The sequence below is a fragment of the Orussus abietinus genome, unplaced genomic scaffold, assembly GCF_000612105.2.
Source record: "Orussus abietinus isolate OABI.00-Male unplaced genomic scaffold, Oabi_2.0 scaffold279, whole genome shotgun sequence".
NCBI classification, from domain to species: Eukaryota; Metazoa; Arthropoda; class Insecta; order Hymenoptera; family Orussidae; genus Orussus; species Orussus abietinus.
In genome coordinates, this window is record NW_019394448.1 from 64373 (window position 1) to 82178 (window position 17806).

Genomic DNA, 17806 nt, shown 5'->3' on the forward strand with positions numbered 1-17806 from the left:
CTAACTCAGCGCTGTATATGAGTTCCTTACATCTGCTTTCCCTTAAACTAAAATACCTGAAAGTGTTTTTCTTTATCCTCAGAGACACGTAGTTAAGCTAAACTCGATTTTGAGGGCTTTGAAGAGAACGGCGAACACGACTATACGGATCTTTCCTTTTGCGCACGCAAGAGAAAATACGCTCGTTCCTTTGACCACTTTCCAGCTCCACGATCGACCTGTCAAAACGGTGCCATTATTGCCATAAGTTGTGTAACTCGTGACCAGGATACTGCTCTTTTGCGAAATGCATTTCACCGATCGAAAAGTTCGACCTAAGTTGAACACCCAACTCCCACATCCCCTTCATAAGAATCATAAAAAACTAATCGTCATTGAAAAGAGAAATTAATTTCATAATAAATCGACAACATGACACTTATTACTTCGTGTAGTCACGTACAATTACGCGCGTAATTATTTCTTCAATAGAGTATTATTGCTTTCTGTAATCCCATTAGTTGATATATATATCATGATTTGTTCTGCGATGTACCCATGTCGAAGTACTCATTGAAGTCTCGGCAAGTTCGGTATTCCATTACAATAGATCTCCGTGTACGTTCATTCACTCTAGTCAAATTGATTTTACGGATACCGGTAGTTGCATTTAATATCATGGGAATAGTCAACAGTTCTTATTACCGCTCAAAACTTTCCGGCAACCTCTTACACTGTTAGCAGCTACAAACTATTCCAGGAATTCCAGCAATAGCGATCTACTTGCGTCATCTAGTACTTAACTTAATAACAGATTTTACTCTTGGCTCAATTCCCCAGTTTTCCCGCGGTTCCCGGAGTTACCGATCGCATCATGTCGCGCAATATATCGACACAAACCCCAGAAAAACGAGTACCCTTCGAGCGAAGTCACGTTCTCCCCATCGATATTCCCCCACTTTTCGTATCCTTGCCAATACCATCATCCCCGCGTGTCCCTAGGTCCCTCGCATTAATCAGTAGCTATGTCTAATGGCACCATTTCGTATAATGACGCGATGTTAATTCGGGAGCCAGACCTTACCGATGGGATCGGGTCGTCTCCACGGAGGTGATCCACCTCGGCGCTGTCGCTACCGGTTTCGGCATCCCTAAAAAAGGAACAAATCGTCGAGCTACAACAGACCCACTTTCGGCGCATCTTCCTCGGATGTATCGACCTGGTCTATTCCGGGTGCAGGAGCAAGCGAATGGATGGAGGACCGGTCTCTCTCCGCTGCTCGTCAAAAGCCCACCTCTAGAGAACTACGAATTCAACGATACGACGTTAGCACGATCAACTAAACTGCTCGTCCCTGGGATTGGGTTCCCGAGAGTTCGGGTTGTCAATGGCTTCCGGGCGCAGCGATGGCGGAGGCCCGGTGAGCATTCGACGCGAATGAGGACGGTGCGGCTCTTCGACAACGCACGGAATGGAGATCTTGTCCCAGGCGAGCTTATTAAGGGTAGCCAGCTCGTGAACGCACACGACGCTCTGCGGATGCGGATGCTGATGTGGATGCGGATGCGGATGACAGGAGTGCTGATGCTGGAGAACGAGGGTCGTCGGGGGTAGATGGGGATGGGGAGTGAGCCACGTCACGCCTGGCTCCGCTCTGTGTCATTTGCCGTTCTGCTGAAGCGCCGCGTTGATTTTCGCCCAGAGATCCTTGTTGCAGGACTGCGATCTGCAAGTAGAGTTTGCCAATCGATAAATTCCATCCTTACGTAGTTGCGCCGGATCCTGCCTTGCAGGAATGCTCGAAGAGGTGCTATATGGATGAATAACTGTTAGAGCTGGTCCTTGTGGGTTGTACCGTGAACTCAATTAAATTCCGAACCAAGCGGGACCGTATTGCGAGGCGTATCGTAATTGGCAAGAACGTGAATAACGGTTTAGTCATTAGGATGAAGAATTATGTACCTTTTAATAGACTGCAGCCATTCCTTGAACTGCGTGTGGCCTTCCGGGGTGATGTGGAAGGCCGCCCGCGCTGCACATACTACGCTGGCAAAATCCTCATAATCGTCGGCCATCAGATGATACAACTTCTGGTGCATACACTGAATGTACCTATAGGAAACATTAATGGAAATATTTCATAAATGGTCGATGGAACTTGGAAAGACGCGTAAAATTGATAGCTCTAAGATAGGATTCCCATGTAAGGTCGGTAAGTATAGCCGATAGTATATACTAACATTTGCTGGCACTTGTGCACGAGAGGAGCCAACAGGGCTGATCTCAGATGCTGAAGAACGAGAGCTGGATTGCTTCTGGCGAGGTAGTGCGCAGCTTCTAACGCTACATCGTGCAGCACGAAAGGACTGACGATACTATTGACGGCGCAGATGCATAGCTGGTGAAGATATTGTGTACCGAGGCGTTTCGAGACCCTCAACAACCATTTAATGTCTTCTCCATAGGGCGGATTCCTCGCGTACTTAGCCTGGGGTCTATCGTCATGCACCCTACGTGACAAGGTCTCCAAAGCTAACATACCGACCCTGTAAGCGGCTACGAGAGCTCGAAGTTGTTGGGGACTGAACGACTGGGTTTGCCTGTGCACCTGTAAAACGGAAGCATGCAATTGGAGCCTTCGACATTGACGCGTATAATTCTTTATTAAACCGTGGTTTTCAAAAGAATTGAATTTAGAATAAAGTAATTATTTCGTACAAATACCTGAGGCTGAGCCCTGACTGTCGATATGATCGGCTGTGCCTGAACCAACGCAGGACCTGGTAAGCCGTTCTGACCAGGAATTGGTCCTGCAACGCCTGCTTGCACCTGCACAAGAAATCACAATACATTGTATATGATTTTATTAATAAATGCCGCATCGAATCTAGGAGAGCACTCACGTTAACGGGTATCGGTTGTTGCATGGTGAACATGTGGTGAGTGCCTGGAGGGGGATGAACATTTACAGTGGTGACGGTCGGTTGAGGTGGGTAGTACTGCGGAACCGGAGGAGGCTGCGTTACCGGAGGGGAATGGTGAGGATGTTGCAGATGCTGCGGATGTCCAGGATGTGCTGGAAAAGCTGCATGGTACATCTGCATGTGCGGGGGAGGAGGAGGTAATGACACTCTGTGAGGCGGCATGGGACCTCCGAAGGCTGGGATTGGATGATGAGGATGTACGAAACTGTACGGACCAACTGCATACGGCATCCCAACACCTGTGAAACACGGAACTGTTAATCTGCTGAATTGCTGAACACTTTCCAAGTTTAGTAGAAATCTTATCTCAAAAATGTTACACTTGAATGTCTTTTTGAACGTTTACCTAAAGGTGCCAAAGTAGTTATCGCGGGATGAGTTGGATAAGGTTGAGGAGGAGGTTGAGTGCTGGTCACGACGACCGTTTGAGCCGGCCCGGGTATCATCCGTCCGGGAGTGATATCTACCGGGGGACCAGGTTCTACCAAAAGTGATCCATTAGGATCCAGCTGAAGTTGATCGTGTGGAATCTCATCCTGCTGTTCTCCTCCAGGAGTATGCTGAAAAATAACGATAATACGTTGAATTGTCATAGAATCAATTCCTAAAATTATATTAATGTACATCTGGGACAACTGATTCCTTAAATGACATAACGGCTTACCCTTAAGTACAGCTCGTACCAATACTTCGCTACCTGGAAAAGCACTTCCGGATAGACGCCACCTCCCTTTGCGGTGGTCTCCACTGTGATGCAAGCCTTTTCCAGCATGAGCTCGCTTTGCTCCTTGCACTGTAATCGAGCGATAGATTTAAACACTGAATTCTCATAAATCAAATTATAATTACACTCGAAAACTCAAGGACTTACCTGTGAGATCGCCCTCTGGATTTCGTTCGGATTGAGAGCTTGAGCATGCGGCAAGCAGGACAAGGCGAGTTCGGCAGCCGCTCTGACCATGTTGTGATCACTCCCTCGGGACGATTTATCGGCGATGCTCGCTGCTTCCGGTGGAGTTAAGTGACCCTCCCAACTATCGATCAGAAACCAAATAGCCGGTGCACCGATTTCCATGGCTTGACCAGTTATCCAAGAGACGTGGCTCGAATACGTTCTGCTCAGCCAGTTCGCGCTAACGCAGTTATGCAAGCCCAAAGCATAAAGGCCCAGCTGAAAGGCGCACATGTGAAGTGCCCTGTGAGGACCAAGGTGGTTTTGGCTAGTCGATGCTTGAGTGAACAAGGACGTGGCGCTATTGCCCCCAGCTTTTATCAACACCGTCTTAGCTAATTCGCACATAAAGTGAGCCCCTGCTTCGGAAGGCTGATTGGGAATCGATGGATACATTCGTTTGCTCTTGTACCTAAAAAGGAAAGATGTTTAGAAATCTAAACTAGGTGAAGCACCATGAGACGTTTCTATTTTCTTTCGAAATTTACCTCGTTTCCTTGGTTCTCGTGGGCACTGGTGGTTGTGCTGGTTGGGGCTGAATGGTAAGCGTATTCATTCCATTCTCGAGCTCTGCACTGGTGCTACTGTGAGGTCTGCTACTTACACCAACGACATTGTCACCATTTCCTGCTTCTGTGCCCGTTAAAGGTGAAGAACAAGCTTCCTCGCGTCGCAAGCCAGCCAACTGTATTAAATTGACATTGTATTAATTTAATAACCATGTGCGATCTACAAGAGTGAGTTGAGAATGGATGGAAAAATTTACCTGACTCTTGGTAGGAGGATTAGAGCTGTAATAGCTACTTAGAATCGGAGATTTTATCAGTTGATGAACATCCCGATCTAGGAGTTTATCCATTATCCTCGCTACCTTCATGGGCTCATCTTTATAGTGTACTAAAAGAGTTATCGCCAAATCTCCTCTGGAAAAATATAATCGATTTGCTAGTCTTTTCGTAAAAAGTGCTTAAATGTGAGTACGGAGGATTAAAATTAAGCAGCTACCTTTGTCGACGAGTTCCCTCGCAAAGAAGAGGATGATCCGCTTCACTAACATTAGCCTTCAATCCCAATGTTGCAACCGCTGCGTCGAATCCCAGGTTCTCGTCGACGTCTGTGGACAGTTTCGATCCTGCGAATCATTTACTTCTTTTTTATCATTTGTTTAAAATTATTTAGAATTAACTCTTTGCATTCTGAAAATAATTCGGTTTAACATCTTGCTGCTTTAGGAGTGTAACTCTGACGAGCCGCGAGATCTACGTACGCGCGTTTTAATAGAATGCGTTACTTTCAAATCCATTATAAATATGATACGTACTAATTGAATTGAGGGCATCGAATATGAAGCTGGCTAGCATGATCGGCAGGAGAGCATGACCTCTGGAACGTAATACTCCGTCCTTTAATTGCTCTGCTCGATGCTTCACCATCGCCAATTCCGCAGGACCCAAAGGTATTCTTTTCAACAAGCCGACCAGCTCGCTCTCTTGATGCGCTAATTTAACCTGTTAAAAAATTAACACGTAGAGTAACAGCGGCTTATAACTCCGCAAATTGTTCAACGTGCGTATGATTGGATAAGTGACCAGCAACGCACCTCCAAAGGCTTCGTGCTAGCCGGCGGTCTCGCCATCTCGAGACCGAAAAGTCCAACTCGGAACGCTAAATTATGATGTTCCGGATTTTCTGCCAGAACCGTGCAGAGAAATCCGCATTTAGCTAAAGTAGCCGAAGCCAAACACGTAAGCTGGTGAGAGGCCGGATTCACTTGTTGCTGAAAACATATTACCAGATAACATCGCAATTACTTTCGCATGATAGATGCAGAGGTAGGGCTCAAATACATTTTCATATTTCTATGAACACGCCACGAAGCATAAAGTACTATCAGTCTTCACCATTTCCAAATTCAGGATCCAGAGACTACTTAAAAACCTGACAGACGCCGCACCTTTTTTCTTTTTCCCTTCGCCGGCATAGGAGGCACTTCGATCATCAGATCCGGAGGGTTGGCGAGAAGCTCTTCGGCGAGTTGGATCCCAAGGATGCAGGCCTCTCTGGTGTGTCCGTGCGCGTAGAGTCCTTCGGCCCTCGCGAACAGGATATCCCAAGGATCTTCGGCCTTTTTGAGATTTCCTAAAACGGCGCTAGCATTTGCAGTGGCAGCAGCTCCCAGACTCTCGCCTTTCGCGTCCTTGTTTCCGCTGTTTTCTGCTCCCACGGCAGCTTTCGGGTCGTAGTAGTACACGTTGTACTCGTCCCCGGATGGACTGTCGCTGCTGGAGGACGAGCTCTCGTCCTTCGAGAGCCTCCTGGAGGGGTCCTTCTCTTGGTCGGACTCGTTCTTGCTCTTGGCGCTGGTCTTGGTCAGTACCGATCGCGAAGTGCTGACCCCAGGGTCGCGATACTCCACCATGCTCGCCCTTCTCTTGGACTCGACAGCCTTGTTATTGCTACTTTCGCTACTATCGCTGTGAGACTCGGACGAGGCGTTGGATCGATGCTTCTCCGCTGCTTGAACGTTCTTCAAGCTGCCATTGCTGTGGGACGACGACTCGCTCCCACCGCCCTCCTGAAAGCGTTTAATAATTTACGGGTAAATGTTAAATGTAAGGCATGGAGCTAGAATTCTATGTCGGCAGGAATCGTGGACGTGGATCCCAACCTGAGAGTCGGTGTCACCGCAGTTGCTCAGCTGACCGCACACTCGTCTGACCAACAGCATCTGAGGCTCCGGGATGTCCGGCATGTCGACGTCGTTCTCGCAGAATCCCTCGGAGCTGATGCTGCTGCGATTCCCGTCACCTCCGCTCCTCGCGCAGAGTCCTGGGAATTCTCGGCGGTTCAGCCTCCGCCGATCCATGTAACTAAATTCGGCTAATCCCAGACTTAGCGGACGTCTTCCGTGGTGATGGGACGTCGGTGGCTGGCAATTTAACACCGCCGGGCTCGAGTTCACCTGGGGGGATTATACCGAGTTAACACGCATCCGAATACTTGTAAGACTGTAACGGTAACTTTGAAATTAGTACAGAATTCGGATTTAAGTCCGAAACGGTGAACAGCTCACCTGATTGACCTCCGTCCTGGCATCCCCTGCGTGCCTGAAGCACGTGAATGGACAGTAGTACATGGGATTGCTGCTCGCGGTGTAGGTGATCCCAGGTAACGTGTACTCCTCCCAATCGAGGTAACAAGCCTCGAGGGCTGGCTTGAACCCGGTGAACACCTCCAGATCCGTTTTCAGGGAATTCTGGCTGCTACCGTTGTTGCGATTGTGCGAGTTGTGGGACACCGAGCTGCCGCGACTCTTGGATACCTGTCGATCATATCACGGATTGAACATCAATGGACACACCTCGACCTGCGAAGCCAACGAAGATCTGACTTCCCCTGCAGAAATATCGTCAAAACCTACGGACCTTGTCGGTTATCTTCATATGCCAGGCGGTGAACTGTCCGTGGAGCATCTCTCTCTCCGATGGAGACAACCCGGGATTCAGGGCTGCCAACCTCCACAAAACGACGATCTCGTCGCAAAGGGACGAACAAGCGTGTTGCGATGCGTGGGCATTGCTGTTCATGTTCCCGTGTTTGCCGCCACCGTGACCGGTACCGTTCAACAGAGCGACCTTCGTGTTGAACCACCAGATCAAGATCTGCTCGCAGGCCATGCACTCCTCGGTGATGATCTCCAGCAGAGGGATGGCGTTTCTGTCGGTCCTCTTGAACATCTCTCGCACGATGGACAGCAGGTTCCACATCCCCTCCGGCTCTCGACCCCTCAGAGGCCTCAGCAAAGAGGACCATTCCGCTGCAGCTGGAGGCGCCGTCGTGCTCAGACAGTTCACGTCGCTGCGGATCCAACATGGGACAAATAAGTCACACTTTATGTACGACACGAACAAAAGCTACCCAGAGCTATTACACCGCGTTTTGGAAACGTCCCTTGGAAATGCTCCGGCGTTACGTCGCCCTACCATGAACCTACTCGTACAAGGGGTTACTCACCCACGAAATCCTGAGCTTTAATGCTGGAAATCATTGCCAGTGTTATCATACAATGCCCCATCTTGACATTTTTATAAATTAGTGACGACGATCAAACTCGTTAAGAATCGTTTACCAAGATAACGTTATCGCCGAACGTCACTTAATTGATGAATTACGCTGTTGTTTGTCGTATGATAAGAATGGCAATCGGTTCTCGGAGAGGAAAATCGTTTTTCTTGATTTTTGAGGAAGTAGCCCCTTGTTCGATCCTGAGACATGTCCTTCAATATTTGGAGGACTTTCAGGTGTCTTCCGCTCACCTGAAGACCATCGGCGCTGGGACGCAGAACTTGATGAGGATCTTCTTGATGTTGCCGTGCAGAGTCTTCTCGTCCAAGTACCAGGATGTTTGGTCGTGAGCAGAGGCACCTGCCGTAGGGTCCGGAGCTCCGCAGTAGCTGTTGATGGCACTTGGCTGAGCCGAAAGGAGCTCGTCCAAGAGCCGCTGGGCTGTGGGCAGAATCTGTTGGGGCAACTCGCTGATCAGATACTGAGCGAATTTCTGCAGTTGTTCTCGGTGCAGCCGCGACAGGGATTCGCTCACGGGTGCTCTCAGGCATACTTGTGTTGGCTGAAAGAAGAAACGCGGAAAACATATTCAACGACCATAATATTTGCCATAATTTAAAGGACCTCCTCTAACTCGGGATCGCCCAACTCACCATGTGTATCCTGTGCAAGCAAACCGCGACGACGTGCGAGCACCAATACGCGGTGGAGGAGCAAGTGCAGTTGCAAGATGTGATCCTCCTTCTGTCAAAAGTGACGGCCACGTTGAACTGCGCCTTCACACCGTTGGAAGTGGGCATCAGCAGCGCGTTGACGCTGGCACTCAGGTGAAAACCTGAAGTTCAAGAAGAGGACCTCCGCTGTATCTCGTCAGAAGGGTACACACATCTCGCGACCACTTTCTTCGACATTAAATAATTTAAGCTTGAAAATAAGCCGTCCATAATTTTGTTAAAACCTCTAAAATGACATTTCTGTGACATTTCTACGTCTTTTCGCATCTCTCGTTTCTAAGTGCCAGGTGGGAGGTGAAAAGTGTCTGCGATAATCATTTTTCTCGGGCACGTTTCGGCCGATTATTTTTTCGGCGCGAGGCACATCGGACTCCAGGGTCTCCCGAAGTATGTCAATGCTTCCAGCGGACCAGGTCGACTTTGACTGGGAGGATCCCCAGGACGAGAATAGCTCTCAAAGGACCTCGGTTCTCGGCGAAGGCTCGGCGTTCCGCTTCGTCGTCAAAGGCGCGTTAACGAACGTGCGTGCCAGCCCGACGAGGACGTCCGAGTCCTCGTTCTTTCTCTCCATTGATTAAAACTTCGTTTCACGAGCGGATGGCACGAAAAGGCGGAGAAATGGAAGGACGAGAGCTAGGAGGAAGGAGGACGAGAGGGAGTCCGGAGAAAGGGCAATAGCTCGAGGAACTCCCCGGGGAATCCTTTGGAGGAGAGCCGAGTCAGGACCAGAAGAGGTCGGGTGCCGAGGGGGGAGAATTTTCAAGTTTCCAGGGGAACGGAATTAATTATCGGCGGGAAGAAAGACACGGGATCCCGAGTAAGATCCTGCGGGACGAAGGAAGTGTCGCCGGGACCGCCGCGTAATCGGGACGCGTTAATTGAAGTCCTGAAAAACCGCCCTCCGGGTCCTCCAGGACTCTCCTGAATTCCGTAGCTTCGGGTAACATCCTTTAAATGGAATTTAACTCGACGGAGGCTTATTTCCATGCCGAATTAATTCTTTCCTCTAGTCCTTTCTCTAGAATATTTTTTTTACTCCACCTTTTTACCATTATTACCTAGGACAATTATTCCATTTACTCGGTCATACCATTCCCTTGCAACCCTCTCGCAGGGGTTGATGCCAATTATATCCGCATCTCTCGTGCCTTGCCTATGTACATCCATGATCTTCGGCTTGTTAATAAATCTCGATCGCGAGTTTAACCCTTTCGTTACCTTGGACGAGATATCTCGCGACCCAATACTGGCCGATTAACGCTTTTGACGAGATATCTCGCGATCCGGTAGTAGCGGATTAACGCTTTTGACGATAATCTAGCGTCCTAGCACCAATATTTTGACATTCTAGATGAATATATTTTATAANACACTTTTTTTTAAGGGTATTAGACCAAACTGTCGGTATCGGGTCGCGAGATATCTCGTCAAAAGCGTTAATCGGCCAGTATTGGGTCGCGAGATATCTCGTCCAAGGTAACGAAAGGGTTAACCCTGATCTATCGGGCAGGACAAATTAACTCGAATTACCCCGATTGCGCCTCCGACACGAGCAGAGCACATTTTCAGTAAGCAAGTTCCCTGGTCAAGGGATTAATCTTAATATACTCTTACTTCTTTCGTAAATTGTACCGATCAAATCATATTTTACAGGGAGTTTGAATCAAGGACGAGGACGAAGTACCTCGAGGGTTGGAGTCGAATGGGAGGAAAAGGATCGCTCGAAGCCCCGAAACGGGAATACCGAGAAGAAGGAAGACGCCAGGAAGGATCGCGGGCAATATCCCGGAGTGTCGCCGGAACGTCATATATTCGGGACGGGTTCATTAAATTCCTGAAGAACCTTTATCTTGTCAAGACCGGGCCAGGCATCTCGAGGACCTCGACAATGGGGGATGTGGGCACGTCGGGATATCTGTATTCCCACGGGACGAGTCGAAGATCCTGATATACAGAAATGCGGGTAACGAGGCTTCCTCGATTTACGCGGGAATCGTTCCTGCGAGCTCGTACATCCGAGACGTCGTTATCCCGAAGGAGCTGAATTAATGTCCGCGGAGGAACTCGAGAAGCACCGAGTCCTGGACAAAAAACGAACGTACGGCTCCGAGCGAGGTTTCTTCGTCTACGAGAAGCGACAGAAAACATATGTGTACAGTAGGCACCACCACATCAGAAAAATTATATGAATCCTATTGGAGAATTAGGTGCTTATTAGGTGCTATTTTAGTGCTACAACCCCAATTTTAGTGCTCCACCCCATACCCCAAAAATCGGTGGTGGTGCTGAGTGGACGTACACTCAGCACTGCCACAGAGTATATTTCCTTACAGAAGGGGTTAACAAAAAAAAAAAAGCAGTGCCGGAATTAAGTGCTATTTAAGTGCTCCAGAAATATCTCACGGGCGAGCCCGAAATGCCACCCCTCTCACCCAAAAACTACCCCCGAGCATATTTCCCTCAATAGAGAAGTGGTAGAAATAATGCAACTACATAGACCTTTTTCGTGGAATAATTAGGTGCTATTTAAGTGCTCCAGATATATGATGGAACCAAGTACTTAAATAGCACCTAATTATTCCACGGAAATGGTCTATGTAGTTGTATTATTTCTACCAGTTCTCTATTGAGGGAAATATGCTCGGGGGTAGATTTGGGTGAAAAGGGTGGCATTTCGGACTCACCCGTGAGATATTTCTGGAGCACTTAAATAGCACTTAATTCCGGCACTGCATTTTTTTTGTTAACCCCTTCTGTAAGGAAATATACTCTGTGGTGGTGCTGAGTGTACGTCCACTCAGCACCACCACCGATTTTTGGGGTATGGGGTGGAGCACTAAAATTGGGGTTGTCGCACTAAAATAGCACCTAATAAGCACCTAATTCTCCAATAGGATTCATATCATTTTTCTGATGTGGTGGTGCCTACTGTACACACATACAGAAAACCTCGGCTCTAATTTTTCTCGGTGCATCGTAAAGCACCTCGAAAGACGGTTCGGCGTGTACGCGATTTCCCTGTCCTCCGGAAAATACGGAAGAGGTGGAGGAGACCAATTTGTTCGACTTCGGAAAGCGAAGAAATGGATCTTATGCTTCAACCTCTTCAAGGTCTGCCTATATCGAGTTCTCCTCAAGGCAGATACCACCTTAACGAGAAGCCGGAAGACCCAGAAGACCAGTTTAACTAATTCTCCGCAACTTCGGGTAAGTACCGACCATCGGAGTCGGTATATCTAAGGAAGTCTGGCGTAACCGGGCAAGTCCAACTTCGCGACTGCAGTTGTACCAGTTTCAAGCGATATGGAAGCAGGGTCGTTACCAGACCTGTTTTATGTTGGACAATCACGGAACACGGAATCAATTCCTTATAATCTGGGCGATATGCTAACGACTATCCCTGTATCTCGTCGTAAAAATTCGTCGGGACGGTATCGATTAACAGTTTTCAGGATAACCATCGACCGGGTAATTCTTGTTAAAATTGATAATGGTGATTTCCTAACGGCCATATTTTATCGTATAATTAGGTTCTCATGAAAATACGAAATAAAATACCCCCGTAAATAAATATTCCCTGTACCTTTTCTGTATTAAACTCGTTTTAATTTAAAAAACAGTTCCGACTTAATAGCCCCCTTAAGGTGAAGTGAAACCCCCTTCAAATCAGTCGAATCGAATATAACACTTTTTTTTAAGGGTATTAGACCAAACTGTCCGAAACTTTGATACATCACTCCAGATCATCTAAGAATTGTCCTGACACATTCAAAATTTGGATTTTTCAAAAAAATTTTTTATCTCGGTCCAGACCAGATCCAAAATGGCGTCGAGCTCTCATATTTCGATCAATATACAATTATCGAAGGCTGCGATATGAGAATCGAAAGGGTCAGGACAATTTTACGACAATTTAGAACACTCTGGTAATCGATAAACTCGCATTTGAACGGGATAAAGGAAAAAAAGTGTTGTATGCGCTTCTATGCCAAAACGATGGGAATACGAGGTCTCGGAGTGAAAATTTAATTGACCTGGAAATCACAGATGGCGCAGAGGGTCCCTCCGCAGTCAATTAGGGCCCCAGAGAGCACATTCAGAGGATTTCTGGAGTTTTACTTCGCTTTCTTTATAATTATTGTACGAAAACGACAGGGGGAGTATGCCATTTGGTACAATACCCAATATAATTCGACACAGCTGTCAATATAAAAACGAACGTCGGCAACGTAGGCATTTAGAAAAATCTTACTTATCGACGTCGATCAAGTTCCTCAGCGTGTTTCACTTCACCTTAAATGGCGGTTTCGATATCGGGTAAAAAGCGTATTTATGGCCGAGGCGATCCCGGTTTTCGGATACCTCTTTTTAAACGTTCCTCGGACGAATCTTTGATCGTCAAGTGGTGGACGCGATTTCAAATAGTTCCTTCGACTGTTTAAGGGCTTTGGGAGACCAGGCCGTATCCACGTAAAGAAGAAGGACTCTGGATCCTGGAAAGAGGATGAGCAGGGTCGTGCACAGGGCACCAGGCATTGTGGTATTCTCGAAGCACCCCGTAGACTTGGAGCTTTCAGGCTGAAAGCTCTCTTCCCTGTCATTCTCTCTCGCCGTCCCTTTCCCTTTTATGAAAAAGCCAAAGGAGACGAAGGGGCTCCCGTAATTGAAAACCTAACCTCACCGCGCTCCTATATTTCCTGGAGCACCAGGAATTTCTTCTGATAAAGCGAGCCCCGAAGAGGGATCGAGCAGGCTGCCCCGTTCCTCCGATGCAACTTGGAATACATCGATTATACGTGACTGTATTTCATTCCGACACCGAGGAAATTACCGACAATTTGCTGACAAACCCCGCGACTACGTCGAGTCTTACCATAATACGCTCAAAAAAACAATTGACCGTCATAATCCAAATTTTATTTGCTTCGACAAATGTAAATACGAAACTGGACCAGCAAAATTCCTTTGTTGAAACGTAGCATAGCATAGAGAGCAACAAAACTGGAGCGACACAAATTATACTCATAGCAACAATATTCTTTACCAGCGATAACAAATTGTGGATCGCTCAAAACAACAATTGACGGCCATAATCCAAATTTCATTTGCTTCGACAAATGTAAATACGAAACTGGACCAGCAAAATTCCTTTGTTGAAACGTAGCATAGCATAAAGAGCAACAAAACTGAAGCGACACAAATTATACTCATTGCAACAATATTCTTTACCAGCGATAACAAACTGTGGATCGCTCTTTTGGTCGTATCGTAACAACGGTATTTTTTTCCGACTGCTGTTACAAATTTATTTATTAATTTAGCAAGCATGTCTTTTTAAAAGAACCTCCCCTGTGGTTATATCGACGTTCGACGCGAATGCAAACATTTCTGCTGTCAGTGAAATTATTACCGCAAGACGAGCGCAACTTTATCAACAATGCCGTTCTTCGCTAGAGAGCAAATGTCTATTTTTCCTATAAATTGTCACGTATCCTCGTTCATTTATTATAATTATCTGGCAAGCCGCGATGACACGGAGCATTTTTACCATGCTCATGAATTTTCCTGTATTTTCATTTACTTAAAAATCGGCGTTTCAGGAAGGAATAATGTAAACGACCGGAAGGGTGCACAGGAAGAGGGGAAAAACGCTTGGCGATCGACCTCCTCCGAAAAGGGAATTTCGCTCGAAAGATACGTCGGATGTAAATCGAACTCCTGAATAACCGAATGCGATCCCATGGCATGGCCCGATTCCAAAATGCATAATATCCACGAAGTCGACCCCGCACCCGTGTTTCGAGTCTTATTCCAGGATGGGGAGAATACCCGGCGGCGCAAGGACTCCCATGGGAGGGAAAGGCAGGGACGGGGCATAACAAGAGGAATTGAAGATCATAACAGAATTCGAAACAAGGTTCCCGCAACCCAGCCTTTCCCCCCTGCATCCAATAATTCGTGGACCACAAACCGGGACCGCGAGCTCGGCTTTTCTTTGGCACAGGAGCCGAGTTTAAAATCCGCAGACGGGCTTTTTAAGCTGCCTCGGCTGCTTCGCCGAGCCAATTTGCGCGATAATTAGACACCGCACAGAGTGCCGACCATAAAGTAGCGACGAAAACGTACTTACGAGGGAAAGAAAAATAGGAAAAAATTAAAATCGTCCATAAATGATGTAAGGTCGTGTTAAGGTGAAGTGAAACACGTCGAGGAACTTGATCAACGTCGATAAAGAAAATTTTTCTAAATGCCTACGTTGCCGACGTTCGTTTTTATATTGACAGCTGTATCGAATTATATTGGGTATTGTACCAAATGGCGTACTCCACTTGTCGTTTTCGTACAATAATTATCAAGAAATCGAAGTAAAACTCTAGAAATCTGGATTCATGCTTTCTGGGGCCCCAATTGACCGTGGAGGGACCCCTTGCGCCATCTGTGATTTCCAGGTCAATTAAATTTTCACTCCGAGACCTCGTATTCCCATCGTTTTAGCATAGAAGCGCATACAACACTTTTTTTGCCTTTATCCCGTTCAAATGCGAGTTTAGCGACTACCAGAGTGTTCTAAATTGTCGTAAAATTGTCCTGACCCTTTCGCTTCTCATATCGGAGCCTTCGATAATTGCATGTCGATCGAAATATGAGAGCTCGATGCCATTTTGGTTCTGGTCTGGGCTGAGTTAAAAAATTCTTTTCAAAAATCCAAATTTTGAATGTGTCAGGACAATTCTTAGATGATCAGGAGTGATGTGTCAAAGTTTCGGACGGTTTGGTCTAATACCCTTAAAAAAAAGTGTTGTATTCGAATCGACTGATTTGAAGGGTGTTTCACTTCACCTTAAGATAAATATGTTAAGATAAATTAACGATCGATAGAACCACATCGAGTCACCGAGACACTCGAGCGGACCGGACGACGCTTCGGACATCTTGGCCCCTGGTCGTCCGGTAAGGGTAAGAGGCGACCCTCGAACCCTCCCCAGGGTATTCTTTCCCAGTGATCTGGGTATTTCTCGCTTTCGAATCCGTGTCTGCTTTCGGTCAATTCTCACTTGTTTAGCATTATCCCGTGACTCTCTTCGCATTCTCCTCTTCACGTACATCTCGCTCTTGAAACTCATAAGTTAAACCCTAGACTCTAAAATATCGCCTCGCACCATCGAGTACTTCTCTATCACCGCGGTTCTTTAGCCCTTGAGATGTTCCTTTTCTAGCACTCCTCGTCCTGTAGCCCATTTTTGCTTTCCCGACCTACGCCGCCTAAAGTGCATAATTTTCCCTTTCCCAAAAGTCCTACCTCCAATCGCCTTCAATTATTAAATGCAACCCCGCTTTCCTTAACCCTTTCGTTACCTTGGACGAGATATCTCGCGACCCAATACTGGCCGATTAACGCTTTTGACGATAATCTAGCTTTCTAGCACCAATATTTTGACATTCTAGATGAATATATTTTATAACTAATTCTATTCGTATAGCTAAAAAGAAGAAATAAATACAGTTTTTATTAATTTAATGAAATTATTTTTATTTACTTTCTACGTGGCAGAACACAAAATAATTTGTCTAGAACGTCAAAATATTGGTGCTAGAAAGCTGGATTATCGTGAAAAGCGTTAATCCGCTACTACCGGATCGCGAGATATCTCGTCAAAAGCGTTGATCGGCCAGTATCGGGTCGCGAGATATCTCGTCCAAGGTAACGAAAGGGTTAAATCTATCAGCGTTGCTCCTTCTAAAAATTCCGCCCTCGAGGACAGCGTCCTCAGGCTCCTCTGCACCATTTTCCATCGAGACAAATAGATCCTACCAATATCTCCCGCGAGAATAATCTTTTCTCCGGTCCGCAGAGATCACCGATCTCGACCACTCCACTTTATGAGGACGCCAAAGTTCTCACCGCTCCACCTCGTATCACGACCTTACATCGGCACCGCGTGAAGTCAAAGAATTGTATCATTCTTATTCGTAGTGACATGTCCGACTGTTATTGTTCGATTATTAAGTTCGATTTGTTAATAAAATTTATTGTCACGGTTACTCATTTCGCCTCCGGCACCCCGCTCTCTCCGTTGGCGTTCGCGACTCCACGAACAGGGTCGACAGGTCGCTTTGGGCATTCGCAATGCGAAGTGCGTTGATTAGATCCCGTGGTTTGGAATTATTTTATCGAGTCGCGTTTTTCCGGCTGGAGAAATCTCATGCTCACATTTCAGACTAGGGGTTCGAAGTCTGGCTCGATGCCGAAGAAGTGCTCACCGATCTGAAGGGGATCCTTGACGCTCCTGGATCGGAAGAGGTGCTCGCCGCGCTGGAATTCGTCGGCGCTGCCATTGGCCAGGCAGGAGTACAACCGGATATCTTCCTCGTTATCCGGGAAGCTCCAGAAAGCTATCCTAAGCTGAAGCTGTTCCGGTACCGGTGGATATACGTGCTCCACCAGCTCGAATGGGATGTGAGAAGCGACACAGCGTGCCGACAATTCGCACAGGGTCGGTACCGTCTGGCCATCTGGAACAAGACAAAGGGAGCAACCCGATGTTCATTAGCCGCAATAAAATGCGTGATTACGCTTAAAACCTAGATAAAAATTGTCCACCGCATAGTATCTCGGATTATTAACCGTTTGAGTGCCAAGGAGCGATTTTGCGCTTCTTCTGTGTCGCTCGAACAGCGCCAGCGTTCTAGGCTGCGAAGCCGATAACCGCGACACGCTCGGTTTCCGTCAATGCGCGACTTTACGGTTACCATTCCATTTTAGGTAAAAGTAAAAGAATGAGACAGCTGATAAAAGAACGAATTTTAATACTATGCCGTCCGGCGACACCACAGTGGTGACGTGCGCAAACTAGCGGTCAACGGCCGGTGACACCACAGTGGTGATGTGCGCAAACTTTTGGCCAACGGCCGGCGACACCACAGTGGGCTCGATAACGTCAAAAACAGCCGGCGACAAGTCAAGTGATCCGAATTAGCGCTGCCGGCGCCAAGCGAATAAATATTTACGAATCGTGCGGACGGCAAAGTGTTAATTTCAGTCGAACATTACCGCTTACCGTATAGAGCAGAAAACGGCGCAATAGCGCTC

The 17806-nt window shown here is 47.1% G+C and overlaps 1 protein-coding gene across 4 annotated transcripts; it reads right to left on the reverse strand.

The window, feature by feature from the left end:
* Nucleotides 1–624: 624 nt before the first annotated feature.
* Nucleotides 625–17058, reverse strand: LOC105699585 (zinc finger SWIM domain-containing protein 8). Of its 4 annotated transcripts, none has more exons than XM_012424719.1 (20): nucleotides 16978–17058; nucleotides 8635–8816; nucleotides 8233–8543; nucleotides 7342–7774; nucleotides 6990–7238; nucleotides 6585–6878; nucleotides 5871–6491; nucleotides 5517–5693; nucleotides 5238–5424; nucleotides 4922–5030; nucleotides 4683–4839; nucleotides 4405–4601; nucleotides 3836–4328; nucleotides 3629–3757; nucleotides 3311–3524; nucleotides 2884–3203; nucleotides 2699–2809; nucleotides 2221–2588; nucleotides 1943–2092; nucleotides 625–1706 (listed from the first exon to the last, which is right to left on the reverse strand). In XM_012424719.1, the coding sequence occupies exons 2-20, from the start codon at nucleotides 8779–8781 to the stop codon at nucleotides 1640–1642; spliced, it is 4734 nt and encodes a 1577-aa protein (XP_012280142.1). In that variant the 5' UTR covers nucleotides 8782–8816; nucleotides 16978–17058; the 3' UTR covers nucleotides 625–1639. The 4 variants fall into 4 exon arrangements, with proteins under 4 accessions (XP_012280142.1, XP_023288160.1, XP_023288159.1 ...); XM_023432392.1 differs by having other exon boundaries at nucleotides 2705–2809; nucleotides 4922–5048; XM_023432391.1 differs by having other exon boundaries at nucleotides 4922–5048.
* Nucleotides 17059–17806: the final 748 nt, after the last annotated feature.

Coding starts and splice junctions, on each gene's coding strand:
- LOC105699585 (XM_023432391.1), bottom strand. CDS start 8,781: ATGCCCACTTCCAACGGTGTGAAGGCGCAGTTCAACGTGGCCGTCACT. Junction 4,840..4,921: donor GAGGGAACTCGTCGACAAAG/GTAGCTGCTTAA, acceptor ATATTTTTCCAG/AGGAGATTTGGCGATAACTC. Junction 4,329..4,404: donor ACGAGAACCAAGGAAACGAG/GTAAATTTCGAA, acceptor TTTCCTTTTTAG/GTACAAGAGCAAACGAATGT.